Source organism: Podarcis muralis, chromosome 3 (genome assembly GCF_964188315.1).
Source record: "Podarcis muralis chromosome 3, rPodMur119.hap1.1, whole genome shotgun sequence".
Classification (NCBI taxonomy): domain Eukaryota; kingdom Metazoa; phylum Chordata; class Lepidosauria; order Squamata; family Lacertidae; genus Podarcis; species Podarcis muralis.
Window position 1 is genome coordinate 30,771,848 of NC_135657.1, and position 14,898 is coordinate 30,786,745.

The window sequence follows — 14,898 nt, forward strand, 5'->3', positions numbered from 1 at the left end:
AAGGTCGTAGATGTTGAAAACTACTAATAAAAAAATGGGTTGTCTTGCTGAATGATAATACCTGGGGCAGCATTCTCCAACCTGTTACCTTCCAGATGTTTGGACTAAAATTCTCTCATCAGTGCCTGCTAGCATGGTCACTGGTCAGGGATGATGGGAGTTGGAGCCCAAAACATCTGGAGGGCACAGATGTTGGGAAAGGCTGATCTAGATTCTAGAATAATACATACTTGCAACATTTACAAGGGCCAGAGCATGCAAAGATTTTCCCAGTTAAAGGAGTTGTGCACAAGTGGCAGATGAAGCATTGTTGAGTGTTGTTAATTTAATGTACACCTTTTTTTCTTCTTGCTTTCCCACAGGTACCTCCACAGGTATGTGCAACTTCTGTGCAATGGAACATGTGTTCCTGGTCTAAGAATGTCCTGAGGGTGGGGAGCTTGCAATCAGCATTAAAAGAACTATTTTAAACGAGATGTTTAAACTTCCAGAAATGTATGTCGTTTAACATGCAAGTTTTGTCTTTCACCATGGGTGATGTAAGCACATAGAATTTTACAGCCCTGTGTTAACTTTATTTGCCAAAGGTCTGCTTTTCTTTCCCTGGACTCTAAAGCCCTTAAAATGCAAATTTTCCTGCAGCCCCTTTTAATCCTTCTGTGATACCTCGTCTGATGTCTGGTTGTAGTTGTATGGTTTGCTCTAGATTTACCCCTCCCACTACCATCCCTGCCCCTCCCAGGGGGCTGTTTCAGCTTTTGATCTGGGCCAGATGTTCTGAGGGACACCTCTTTCTGGCTGAGCTGAAGGTTCCTTTCAAACCAATAGAACTCATTTTCTATGCTTCAATATATTTCTCTTCCCATGTAACATTCTTATATTCGTAATCATTATCTCAGCTATTTAGAACTGTGTAGCGTTCTAATGGCCCTTCAGTTGCATTCTGAACTGGAATAATACCGTTGCTTTTGTTGTTTTCTCCAATGAAGTCTTCCGGCCAAACAAATGTCCACCTGAGCAAAAACTACTTTCTAACGAACCGAGCGAGGGAGCGATCAAACACATTCATCAACCTCCGAGAGGTGTTAAATCGGTTCAAGCTTCCCCCAGGAGAGTACATCATTGTGCCATCCACTTTTGAACCCAACAAGAACGGGGATTTCTGCCTCCGAGTCTTCTCAGAAAAGAATGCAGATTCACAGTATGTCACTCCCTCTACTCTATTTTTCTTTGTTTCTCCCTAGCTTGAATGGTTTTATGAATCTCAAAGCACTGGACAACCTTATTGCTTCAGGATCTTGTTGTATATCCCAGTCAATTAGATACCCTATGTGGTGAAAGTTAAAAGGAAAGAGGGCTGTTGTGTGATGGTGTTTTCCCCCCAGATTGGTGCTCCCCAGGTGTTTTGGACTACAACTCCTGTCAATCCGCTGGCTGCAGCATGGCCAATGGTTAATGGGAGTTGTAGTCCGACAACATCTGGAGAGCACCAGATTGGGCAAGGCTGGACCAAAGGACTTGAACAACCAAGTAGGTTTTACTTTATCCTTCATTCCATGGGGCCTAACCAGTCAGGTTTCAAGGACTGTTGAGACATCCTAATTTTTTATCTGCCATTACAGGAAATTAGTGATGGTTTTCTATAAACCACCCACAATTATTTGGAGTGGTATATAACTACTCCTAAATAATGTTAAACAGAGAGAGGCAAAACCCACTGTGTGAGTGTGTGATTTGGAGTAAGCTCCCCAGTACGCCCTCCCTTTCATCTGACCATGTTTCTGGGGACAGAGGGCTACAAATCCACACAGATATGTGAAAGAACCTTAAAACCATGTTTTGTCATAGTTCCACAGCATACGATTTTGGTGCTACATCCATCCTTGTGTCTGTTTTTCAGTATAATGTAAGTAGTCTTAGGGTTTTTTCAAACATCTGTCCAGACAAGCCATAAGAGTGGCTGTGTTATATGCATTTTGTCTGTGGATAATTCTCAGATTGTTTTTCTTGCCTCTTGGCCCTACTTCAATGCATCAGGAACTCATGGAAAGTTTGGTGCTCGTTGTTGCCTTCACAGCCCTCCATCACCTCAGTCGCTTCCTCCTTCCCCTTCCCATTGCTGTCAGTGCTGAGAAGAGGTGTGCACATTATAAATGATTTCATTTAAAATGCTACTCAGTGAAGTTGAAGGTAAAATACCTACTGCCCACCTAGGCCAGGGATGAGGAACATGTGGCCTTCCCAGATGTTGTTGGGCTCAAACTCCCATCAGCCCCAGCCAGCATAGCCAGTGGTGAGGAATGATGGGAGTTGTAGTTCAGCTGTCTCTGGCAGGCCACAGGTTCCTTGCCCCTGCCTTAGGCCCTCACTCAAAGAATTAATTCTGTGTATTGTGCACACAAAAAATGATCCCTAAGTTTCCAATCATCTTCATTTGGATGTACCTGAACGTTACAAAACAGATGTGTACCTGTAGTAGCTGCAGAGAAACTTTTCCAGATATTAAATACCCAGGGAACCTTTAGAATAGGGTAGGGAACCTATGGGTCTCCGGATGTCGCTGAATTCCAACTCCCAGTTTCCCCCCACCCCTTCTTTAGAAGTTCAAATGTCAATCTAAGTCTGCTTGCATGAAATAAAACTAACAGCAATTCCTCTGCTCATTTTTAGAGTTGTTGATGATGAAATTGAAGCCAATATTGAAGAGGTATGCTGCCTAATATGAAAACTTGTTTTTGCTGACGGCAAAGTGCTACAGGCAAAAGAGAGAACGTGCGCTTGCTTTCCAAGGTTGCTGGGGGCGTTTTCTGAGCGATTGTAGAAGATGCACAAAGCTATTAGGAGTGATTATGCCATCATTCACCTATTGACTCATAGAAGACAGTTGTTGCTGTTGAGGGCCCTGAATTTTGGAGCTTCCAAACTTACATAGAAACCCAGGTCTACAAGGTTGCCTGTTGGGGCAGGGTCTGATTTTGGATAGAACAGCAGAGCTGGCAGAAAGGGTTAATCCTGCCTACACAGAGAGATACACACTGTGTTGCCAGTCCTGATTCACAGGTTTAATGTACCAACGGCTTTGGTCCTCTCCCTCCATTATTGAGGCTGTCTGTATATTTTATCACAATTACGGCTTCATTCTTATACTTTTATTTTTCAGTATTGAGGTTAAAATGTTAACCACATCTTTTTAAAAAAACAAAAACCATACTGGAACATTGCCCTCTATGCACACATTTCTGACATTGGATTTGATAGGCTTTTCTGTACTTCATTGCAAATAGTAAAATGGGTTTCTTATCTTGAACAGTTTGTCATCTTTAACGCTGCGGTATGAAAAAAAGCAACCTGAGATTCACTGGAGGGTTTATGCATTATTCAATCTGAACAGAATTCGAACCAGTCATTGAGAGTGAAAATTAAATTTTAATTCGTTGCCCTAGCAAAAGGATATGTGTATATATACACATATCTATGTATATATTTAATATAGCCCTAGAAGAGGAATCTGTTTGCTGAAATATTTGACGGTTACTGGGTCAGAGACCTCTGCTGATGTTTTCCCTGTCATTCATTTTTCTAGAAAGAACTCACAGAAGATGAAATTGAACCCAGTTTTAAGAAACTATTTAGGCAATTAGCTGGAGAGGTGAGTAGCTTAGTTTTCCATCAGGTCGGGGGCCCGTGGCTCTTTACAAAATGCACTGTCTCCAAGAGCCAGAATTTGAAAATGCAGAACTAGATCTGGGAAAACATGCTGATTTACAGTGATAGTAGAGGTGATCATTTAAAGTAAGCCATTTTGCTTGTTCCTTCCGTGCCCATAGGATGCTGAGATCTCCGCCTTTGAATTGTGCAACATTCTGAAAAAAGTCATGGCAAAACGTAAGTTCTTCTCTCACAAACTCCTGTTTCTCTATCCCTCACTAGCAACATTTTAGGATTGCTTTGCCCTGCTGCCTGTGAACATCCACAGTTCCCCACGAAATCAAATGTGAATGCTGAAAACAGAAAGAGTACATTGTTTGTGTGTAATAAGTGTGTTGTTTTTCTTCGCAGGCCAAGATATTAAATCAGATGGCTTCAGCATTGAAACATGCAAAATAATGGTTGATCTATTAGACGTATCCTTCTTCCAAATCTACATGCTTTTTGCTTACAGGGCCAACATAATAGGGGAAGGATTGGTTTTGGGTTTTTTAAGACCTAACTGTGACATACTTTGTCAACATTCCCTTTGATGAAACACCTTGTTGTTATGAGATACATGCTCCCACCCACCTAAGGGAGACAATCAGAATCTGATTCATTCACAACTGCAGCATTTTAGCAGATATCTAATATCTGAAGGGGCTTTATATGGATCAGTGCTGGGACACGAGTTTTGTATGCAGGCAATTTAAGGATTTTATCTGGCCTCCACTTGTACCTGAGTTAACATCATACCTCCAGCTGATACCTTGAAGGTGCACTGCTGGTCAGAAGAGACAATACTGACCTAGGTGTAGCGTTGATATGAAGTAGCCCGTATACATAGTGTCATAATCAGTTAATAATTTATATACTGCTACATGCCAAAATAGGTTCTTTCTTTCTAAATGTATATGTATATATAGCAGAAGATATAGGTAAAGGTAAAGGGACCCCTGACCATTAGGTCCAGTCGTGACCAACTCTGGGGTTGCGGCACTCATCTCGCTTTATTGGCCGAGGGAGCCGGCGTACAGCTTCCGGGTCGTGTGGCCAGCATGACTAAGCCGCTTCTGGCTAACCAGAGCAGCGCATGGAAATGCCGTTTACCTTCCCGCCGGAGCGGTACCTATTTATCTACTTGCACTTTGATGTGCTTTCGAACTGCTAGGTTGGCAGGAGCAGGGACTGAGCAACGGGAGCTCACCCCGTTGTGGGGATTCAAACCGCCGACCTTCTGATCAGCAAGCCCTAGGCTCTGTGGTTTAACCCACAGTGCCACCCACGTCCCCAGCACAAGATATACAAACTGTTAAAATATAAATATCCATATACACAATAAGACAGTGCTGTTAAAACAATACAGTGATAAAAGCAAGAGACTCGGGTTGAGAAATCACAGGGATGTCCCTCTGTCAAAGGCAGGATGCCAATACAGAAGGGCCTCTTAGATTTCAACAAGGAATGTGTTCCATGCCACTGGTACTGCTAGTGAAAAAGCCCACCTCCATATCACCATAAGCCAATAATCATTATACCATGGCAAGAGTTCTATTTGTTGAACTCAATGTCCTCGCTGGTCTTTTGGGTAACCTGGGCCCAGAGTAGCTTAGGGCTAGAATGCCTTAAAACTGGCTCAGTAACTAATAAGCAGCCAGTACAGGTCCCTCAGTACTGGTGTGATATGTACCAACTAAGGGGCACTACTGTGCCCATGGGCATTCTGCTCCAGCTGCAGCCTCTGAACCATCTATAAGGGAAGCCCCACACAGAGCACATTGAAGTATTTTATAAGCAAGAGGTAACCACATGTGAGTCACAGTGGCAAAGCTATCCTTGTCCGGAAAAGGGCACCGTTGACTCACCAGCTGAAGCCGATCATAAACACTCTTTGCCATGGAGGCAACCTGGGGGTATTCACAATACGCCTCATAAACTGGTAGGTGTCAGCAAATTTGGACAGAAATTTGGAGTTCTAATCAAGTTTTGATGCTGGTTGCTTTTTAAACATGCAAAATACATCAGGGAGTTTACCAGTACATAGGAAAAATAATCTAGAATGGGACTGGCATCGTTCTCTACCCTGATTTTCAAAAATAACCACTTGCCGAAATATACCCCATTTTGAAAAAAGAAAAAGTAATTAGGTTTGCTTTGTGAAATCGAAATATCCCTAACAAAAAACAGACTGATGGCAGCGGTAAGCTGGGACTGAAGGAATTTAATGTACTTTGGACAAAGATTCAGAAATACCAGGTAAGTAGACATCTTTAAATGTAGAAGAGTGGGAGACTTCTGTTACCTAAAACATACTTTGGCATCTAAGACTGGAAGTGTGTTAACCTTCCTGGGACCTTAGCACATATCTTCTCACAGATATGTATGAACAGTGGCCTTGTAGTGGTTACTGCGATCAGGGTGTATAAATGCACCATTAGCAGTAGCAGTGCTCAGTTGTGACACTATTATTAGGTCAAGTTTATGGAGCCCAAGAGTAACTTTAAGTAAGACAGGCATAGCTCTTTAAATTCATCCCAGAAAAAACCCCACAAAAATGAGAGTAGATTAAAGCAATGGAAGGAGCATTTTATGGCATCATTGCGAAGCACAGAGATTGTTTTGTAGAAAGATTGCTCTGCTTTGAAGTGCTGTCAGGCCTCTAACTCTGGGTTTTGTGTTCTGCAGAAAATTTATAGGGACATGGATGTCGATCGCTCTGGAACCATGAACTCCTATGAGATGCGGAAAGCCTTAGAAGCAGCAGGTACCTCTTATACAGTTACAGTAAAGTTCATAAGTTTATTGCTCTATCCAAAGGCCATAACAAACTTACATTAAGCAATAGTACAGTGGTGCCCCGCAATACGAATGCCTCGCAAGACGAATGCCTCGCAAGACGAAAAACTCACTAAACGAAAGGGTTTTCCGTTTTTTGAGTCGTTCCGCAAGACGAATTTCCCTATGGGCTTGCTTCGCAAGACAAAACGTCTTGCGAGTTCTTGCGAGTTTGTTTCCTTTTTCTTAAAGCCGCTAAGCCGTTAATAGCCGTGCTTCGCAAGACGAAAAAACCGCAAGACGAAGAGACTCGCGGAACGGATTAATTTCGTCTTGCGAGGCACCACTGTATGACTAAGATAATACAAAACGTGTAACCGTTGCCAAGTTCTGAGAATTGAAACGGTTTCCCTTGCGCATCTCTGACAGCTCGATTTTGCCCTTTTAAAATCCAGTTTGCCAACATCCTTGATGTAAGAGGGGGAAGTTAGCAGAGATTCCAACAAACTCAAATCCAGCTTGAGTTCAGATTAAAGCTCTGAATCACCAATCATCTAATTTCTTTTTTCTTGCAATCTGGGCAAGGGACACTCTGTGTGTGTGCTAAAAAGCTATTATTGTCACATGAAAGAAACCAAACCATTTCTGCTGAAGTGTGCCTGCTTGCTTGTGTGTATAAGAGGCAGGCTAACAAATCATGAGTCATGTTTTCCTTCTTGTACAGTCATCTTAAACAAAGGCAGCTTGGGCTTTATAGGCTTATTGACAGAAAATTTGCCTTATGCAGGGAGCAGCCACACGTTTCTGCTCATCATCCTGGAGACAGCATAGCCAATTTAAAAAACAACAACAACCAGCTAAGATATGTGGCTTCCAGTGCACAAACCTTATGTTTGTTTGATCAGGGTTTTCTAAAATACAAAATGGTTGGCAACCCCTACCATGTGTTTGGTCACACGACCCGAGAATGCACCTGTGCCAATGAGATTCTGCTTCCTTGCGCTGCAGGTTTTAAGCTGGATTGCCAATTGCACCAAGTCATCGTGGCTCGTTTTGCTGATGAGCAGCTGATAATCGATTTCGACAATTTCGTTCGATGCCTGATTCGACTGGAAACCTTGTTCAGTGAGTATCTCACAGCCGCAGCATCCCATTTATATTACGATTTCCATGCTAAAACCATGTTATGGATTAAAAAAAAACACCTTACTGTATTTCCAGAGGTTTTTTTGGGGGGGGTGTTTGTCCTGTGTTTCTACACAGCAAGTTCCTGTGGTTTCTTCTTCCTTCGCTGTAGTCTATTCACTTTGAGCTTGTGGACCGTTCTATCTTTAAATATCTGTATAGTGCTGTACGTGTTTAATCTATGCCTGATGGCATAATGCTTCTTACGGGTGCAGTAAGGTTTTTGTACGTTACATACAGCAGCACACATCAGGTTGGCTGCAATTTCATGCAGTACAGAGTCCGTGTCAAGCAGCTTAGCCATTTTTTCCACAGTCCTAGTGCAAGATTGAGCTCTTCCCATATCAACTTATACATGCAGGTTGAAGGTGTAGTTCAAATACCATTGGCAAAGCAGTGGCTGCCAAAACAAATCAAAACAACTCGCCTCACCTGTGCTGACAGCTCTATGATGCTGTTGTGATGTCTGCCATTACAACACTCCCCTGCAGGAAAAGCTAAATTAGTCACCTTCTGAATGTATTTTTGGCAGCACACAAGGCACTTATTTTCTTCCGTTTATGAGTCACTTCCTATGAAACATCTCAAAGTGATTTAACAAAAACATTAGCAATGAAAAATATATATAGAATAAATACTTGTCCAACACGGCTTCAGTAATGACAGATTATATGGGCCCACATGGGAGAAGGCCATACTGCAGCTTCTTCCAGCCACATGGCTGACTTTTGGGAGGGGGGTTGTTGGCATGGAAAGAAGTAGGTCTTCTTCCACATAGCCAAATTATGCCACCAGTTGTTTGCTGTAGTGCAGAGGCACAAGCAGGAAGGGAGGTACCATCATTACCCTTCTCACTGCAGGGAAGCCAGATGAATGGACTGCCCAAACAATTAAGGTCTGAGAAGGAGTTCAAGATGAAATATTCCATATGCCAATGGTAGGAACGAGAAAAGCAAAAAAAAAATCAAATCCTCCACTAAAAACCACATAGCTCTTCATTTTAAAAATTTTTGCAAAGCTATAGTAGTCAGCCTTCAAGTATATACAGTGGTACCTCAGGTTAAGTACCTAATTCGTTTCGGAGGTGCGTACTTAACCTGAAACTGTTCTTAACCTGAAGCACCACTTTAGCTAATGGGGTCTCCTGCTGCTGCCGCACCACTGGAGCACGATTTCTGTTCCCACCCTGATGCAAAGTTCTTAACCCGAGGTACTATTTCTGGGTTAGCAGAGTCTGTAACCTGAAGCGTATGTAACCTGAAGCGTATGTAACCCGATGTACCACTGTATTGTGATCCTCTGACAATGAATGCCTTTTAGTATGAAATAATTTAAGTCTTTTTGATGATGATGATGATGATGATGATGATGAACTTGCAGCTCTCACCCTTATTTCTCATGCTGAAACCTTTCACTGCTGCTTTGTCTTTTCCGAGAAGCCTCCACTTTGTTATTAATACTCTGCTCTTCTTTCTCTCTCCTCTCTATGCAGAGATATTTAAGAAACTGGATACTGAGAAAACAGGAACGATACAGATGAATCTTGTCACTGTAAGTTATTCCTCCTATCAAGATCCAAAAGCACAATTCTAGCAGAGGCTGGAGTCACTTCAGAGGAAGAACTACAAAGCTTTTGTTTGTAATTTGCAATCTAGATATGTACAGTATTTGGCATACAGGCTAGACACTAGATACTTTTTATTTCTTTTTTACCAAATTTCCAGGAACATCCAGCAGAGAGGAACACATTTTCACCCCAGAGCTAATGATCACTTCGAAAGAAAGTGATGTTTGTGTTCTCAAAAGCACAGGGCAGTAGATTTTGCACAAGGTTAAGATTTTCCTGCAACTATTGAACTGCTAGTTCAATATAGTCAGGGGCATGCACAATCACCAATGAGCCTTGGGCCAGGGTACACACTCCTTCAACCTCGTTTTGCATACAGAACACGCTTGCAGGTTTGAAGTGATGTATGAAGCACTAACACACCATCACCCTTGGTCAGATTTATGTAGAATAAGTACACTGGTGAAATTTGTGTACTGCTGCTTTAGATGTACTTCCTCCTGAAACATATAATGTGGCAGATGAAAAATGGTGCCCCTGCATCTCTGAAAACAAAAGCACGTGAACTGGCTTTTACAATCGCTACCTGTTTGTACTTCTGCAGGGGAAAAACAAAGGGAAAAACAATCCGGGACTTCAGCCGACTCACACAGGCAGAAACAGCAGTAGATAGCTTACATGCAAACGTTCTCCATCTTGCGTTTTCCCTTTGATCATATGGAAGCAGCATGTGAATATACATGGACCAGATGCTGCCTCAGATGCTGTGAACATACATGGAGCTGCCTCAGCCAAATTTAATGCTTCCTCTGTATCAGAACAAGCAACCTAATGGCAGAAGTCCACTCATATGGTGGCAGATTTGCAGCTCATTTATTAATCATATTAGGGGTGCAGTAGTACATTTCCTACTCCTGATATATTTTTCATTATCCACTATATCTGGGAGCAGGCTAACAATTCCAGAACAGTGTGTGAACTGAGCAACGTGTAGACTTTTGGCAGGATACCACCACAGCCAGTGGTGTTATCACAGCCATCTGATATATTGTAAAGTTAGCAGTCCTCATTACATAGGAATAAAACACCAAGAGGGATTAGTGCTCATTCTTTTCTTGTCCTTATTCTCAGAAGCTAAGCTGCCAACAACTTCTTCTATAGAGTGAATTTCACTTCCTCTTTTAGCCTCAAGTGCTTTTTTGCGGATAGATAACTTCCTTTTACGAAACACATATACTAAATTTGGTCTAGCTTCATGGAATATATTCCAAGGGGGCAGAGGGACACCTGTTTGTAACATGTTTTTCTTTCTGTCCCATAGTGGGTGTGTTTTACTATCATATGAAGAAGCCATGAGCCTCAGCTGAAGATTCTCCTAGGAACGTGAACATCAATCTAAGACCAAAATGGAGCGTTAAAAGAAAAAAGCTATTGCATATCTTATATTTATGAATGAAGCTGCTAAGCAAGAGAAGAATACTGAAAAAGCAAAATGAGCACACCGTGGAAGTTACTCACCTTGGTAGCTTCTGTATACAAGCTTTAACTTTTTATGTAATTCTATTTTATTTGCTTGAGCTAATTTGCTTAAGTTTGCTAATTTCAAGAAGTTTTAAATGAAAGCCGATGAGTAGTGGTCTTCTTTTAAATGGCAACATGGAGCATATGTCATTCAACCTACAATTATTCAGAATTATAAGAACCTAAACATCTGAAGATGCATCCACAAGATGCTGAGCAATAAACTTACACCATCAACTTCACTTTCCAACCCAAGTACACTATTTAAGAATGCTACTTGAACTAATCAACTGAAATCAATTTCACACCAAATATTGCATGCATTGTACCAACCTTTAGTTTTCACCAGATGATATTTAAATCCCAGACTTTTTTAAAAAAGAAAATGTGGAATGATGGTTCTTAAGTGAAATAACAATATTCTTGGTTTGATCAGCAAGACATCTTCATAACTTTAATGAAATCAAGAAGTCTGCACTTGGATCATCATGAGCAAATTTACTACCAGTTGGATCCATATCAGCAGCCATTCAGAAACTACGGCACCAGAAAATCATAATAATAAAATGTATGCTTCACTTATGCATGCTACAACTAAATTAACTATTGACTTAAATATGCTTACATTCCCCTAATACATGGGATTTTTAAAAGGTAATTATAAAGTCCGCTAGCAACATTTCAACTGCTGAGAATTGTGTAAATTCCTTAGGATTACATAGCATCAAGGTGTCTACTGTAATGCGTAGACAGTGATAAATCAGCCATTTCTGAAAAGTATGGTGCATGATATTTTCAAGATTTGATAGCGTTCTTACAAATGCTAGAAGGTTCGCACATCACATACCAAGGCAAAGGCCATATCCAAGGTATGGATTTACAGAGGGCAGCTGACCTGTTAAATTTGCTGTTAATCCAATGTGTTGTTCCGCTATCAAAATTGTTAACACACCACAATCAGTTTTGAAAAGACATGCAAGAATGTGTTTGGTTTTCCAATTTGTAAATCAAATAATTTCAAAAGTAATTTGTGCTCCAGAAGAGAAACTCACTTTAAAAATGCAATGTACACGCACAGCAGATCTCTCCTCAATCTGCAGACATGCCAAGATTTAAGCAGAAGAAGCAGGAAGGAAACTTTCTGGATAATATCACATGACTAGGAAGCCTTCCAAAAACCTGGTTTCTTTTATTGGCTAATTAACAGCACTTTTGAACACCAAGAAGAAATAGAAGTTTGCTAAACAAGACTGAGGAGTCAGCACAATACCCTCACAGCCTATATAACACCGTAGTGAAAAGCTATCAAGAGGCCATCAATATTGTAGTTATCTAGTCCTGAAGCTTGGAAGATCATCATTCAAGCAGGCAGGTTATTGCCAATACAAGTAAACAATTTTGATACAAGGGGTTTTCTTTGTAAACATATAAAAAAATCTCAATGCTAGCAATGTAAACTAATCAATTTGGGATAAACCGACATGGCTTAGATATGAGGCGTGGTGCAATTTATAGAAATTGCAGGTCAGAGAGAACATCTTCCAAACCTAATAACCACAGAATGCTGACTGTATAAAGGAGTCATGAACTGTAGTCTCTCTTTCATGTGCCCCTGTCAGCACATGGAGGGCAGCTCAATGACAGAAGCCTTGTGAAGCCGAGTTAAAAGCTGACACCAGACAAATTGGTATTTCTGAAGCAAAAATTTAATCACAGTTAAGAATAAAAAGTTATAACAAAATTTGTGAGATGTAGAGTACACGGGTTTTCTATATCGAACGCCCAAGTTACAAAACACAGACAAGATTTATTTTAAAAAACACTATAGAAACTACATTACTTGCAGTATAACACATTTCAAATACTTTGGAAATCCTAAAATGCTACTGCCCTTTAAAGTTATTGCTCAAAACTGAATTTAGGTTCCTTATTTATTAAGATGCATTATGTCATTTTCACACCATTAACTCGGCTACTAAAATACATTCCGTAAGCAGAATGTTCATTATTTGTTTCTGTACGAAAAGCTTGGTTAACTTGCACTGGGCCCTTTTTTAGAGAAGGGAACCAGAGGAGCAAGAGAACAACTGTCTAGATGAGCAATGATTGGTTCTTGCTGGTATATTAGCATTAGGGGGGGGGGGGGAGCCACCTGCAGAGGCAAAAAGGGCAGTGACTGACCAATAGGGCTTTGTTTCCCTAAATGGAGCTAAATCCATTTGCTTGAAAGTCACATTCCAGATTGGGGAATGTCTCCCGCCACTTGTGAATGCGCTCTATCCTTCATCTGTTTTCAAAGCACACTCAGTATTGCTTTCATATCACACTGTAAATAGAAATGTCTCCCGAGATTGGCGCAAACCCACAAAGAATGCATTCTCTTCCGTAAGAAGGATAAACTCGTCCTGCGGCTGGTACTTCATAAAATCGGTTCAGAATGTTTTCACGCCAAGCTTCTTTGCCTTGGCTTAATCCTTGGGTAGAGCTGGGGAGGGAGAAAGAGAATAAAATAAGCAATTCAAGGTACATAAGACATGCTTAATAAATCCTGGATACAGGTGACTCTCAACTTATGCTGGGGTTACATTCCAGGGATAGCACATAAAGCCAACATCACATAGAGTCAAAACACATGGAGCTCAATGGTGGGTGGGACTGCCAAAGTCTCTTCCCCCGCAAACGCTTCCCAACCCCTTTTTATTTCTCATTGCCACGCACATAAAGCTGAATGCATACAAGTTAAATGCACGTTAACTCGTGAGTTACCTGTATAAAAAGGAATAGATCAGCAGGATCTGTGCCTATTTTACTGTGCAATTTATATTTTGTAAGAACACATACGTTGCCATAGCAATTCCTACTGAAGCCGACAAAACTGATCTACCAATTCACTTTTTTTAAATTGCTGCCAACTCCAGGGAACCTTCACATTCTACAGGTCTGCATCAATTGCTAGCCGCAGCCAAGCGGGTATGAATGGCAGAAGCAATGCTTCAGATCAGGGTGGTCCAACACACAACTCAAGGGCTGCATGCAGCCCGTGAGGCCTTTTTGGGCGGCCCTTGGCAACTGTGTCTACATCTTAGGCCTGCTACCGCTGGACCACCTTCTTTAGTGGCAGAGGGAAGAGAAGGGAGAAGCTGGGCTTGGCAGCGCTCCTGGCTATTTATATTCCTCCACAGGAGGAGGGAGAGGGAAATCCTCTTTGCTGCAGGGCTGCATACCCAAAAAGTTGCTGTACAGTGGTGCCTCGCAAGACGAAAAGAATCCGTTCCGCGATTCTTTTCGTCTAGCGGTTTTTTCGTCTTGCGAAGCAACCCCATTAGCGGCTAAGCGGATTAGCGCTATTAGCGGTTTAGCGGCTATTAAAGGCTTAGCGGCTTGGCTGCTAAAAGGCTATTAGCGGCTTAGAAAAAGGGGGGGAAGCGGGGGGGAAATGGCGAGACTCACAAGACGTTTTCGTCTTGCAAAGCAAGCCCATAGGGAAATTCGTCTTGCGAAGCGCATCGCAAACGGAAAACCCTTTCGTCTAGCGGGTTTTCCGTCTTGCGAGGCATTCGTCTTGCGGGGCACCACTGTACTGACTTTTGAAACTGCTCTGAATGGAACAGGGTGGCAGGTACAAGGCGAGGCAACATGCAGTCTCTCACGGCCACCTTGGTCTTTGCCCACTTTCTTATTCCTTGCAGCGAAGTGGGTATTAATTTGCCATGTGCCATGCCTTGATCTGACCAGCCTCTTTACGTAGCAGGGCTTGCCCTTCCCTTAGAAAAATTCTTTATTAAACCACCTCAAGGCAAGAGGTGCTCTGCTAGTGGGAAACTGCATACCCTTTTCTTGCTTATGCACTCCTCTTCTTCTTGACCCTGTGCTCTGGGCAGAGATTTGCCTTCTTGTACTCTGCAAAGCACTCTGAGTACTGATGATGCAATAAATAGTTTATACAGTGGTACCTCGGGTTACATACGCTTCAGGTTACAGACTCCGCTAACCCAGAAATATTACCTCGGGTTAAGAACTTTGCTTCAGGATGAGAACAGAAATCGTGCTCTAGCAGCGCGGTGGCAGCAGGAGGCCCCATTAGCTAAAGTGGTGCTTCAGGTTAAGAACAGTTTCAGGTTAAGAACGGACCTCCGGAACGAATTAAGTACTTAACCCGA

General features: G+C 41.9%; 2 protein-coding genes across 3 annotated transcripts in view; one reads left to right on the top strand and one right to left on the bottom strand.

The window, feature by feature from the left end:
• The window catches only part of LOC114594632 (calpain-2 catalytic subunit), a 33,200-nt gene extending 22,361 nt beyond the window's left edge, over positions 1-10,839 (top strand). Inside the window, exons 11-21 of the mRNA XM_028724558.2 lie at positions 363-374; positions 990-1,201; positions 2,671-2,707; positions 3,584-3,649; positions 3,828-3,885; positions 4,060-4,124; positions 5,878-5,946; positions 6,376-6,454; positions 7,474-7,590; positions 9,143-9,201; positions 10,539-10,839. Coding sequence (XP_028580391.2) covers positions 363-374; positions 990-1,201; positions 2,671-2,707; positions 3,584-3,649; positions 3,828-3,885; positions 4,060-4,124; positions 5,878-5,946; positions 6,376-6,454; positions 7,474-7,590; positions 9,143-9,201; positions 10,539-10,562 — 798 coding nt within the window. The 3' untranslated portion in view covers positions 10,563-10,839. The remainder of the gene's footprint in view (positions 1-362; positions 375-989; positions 1,202-2,670; positions 2,708-3,583; positions 3,650-3,827; positions 3,886-4,059; positions 4,125-5,877; positions 5,947-6,375; positions 6,455-7,473; positions 7,591-9,142; positions 9,202-10,538) is intronic.
• Positions 10,840-12,426: 1,587 nt separating this feature from the next.
• TP53BP2 (tumor protein p53 binding protein 2) overlaps positions 12,427-14,898 on the bottom strand; it is a 48,272-nt gene continuing 45,800 nt past the window's right edge. For both annotated transcript variants that reach the window (XM_028724555.2, XM_077925612.1), the window contains one exon: positions 12,427-13,223. In XM_028724555.2, coding sequence (XP_028580388.2) covers positions 13,182-13,223 — 42 coding nt within the window. In that variant the 3' untranslated portion in view covers positions 12,427-13,181. The remainder of the gene's footprint in view (positions 13,224-14,898) is intronic.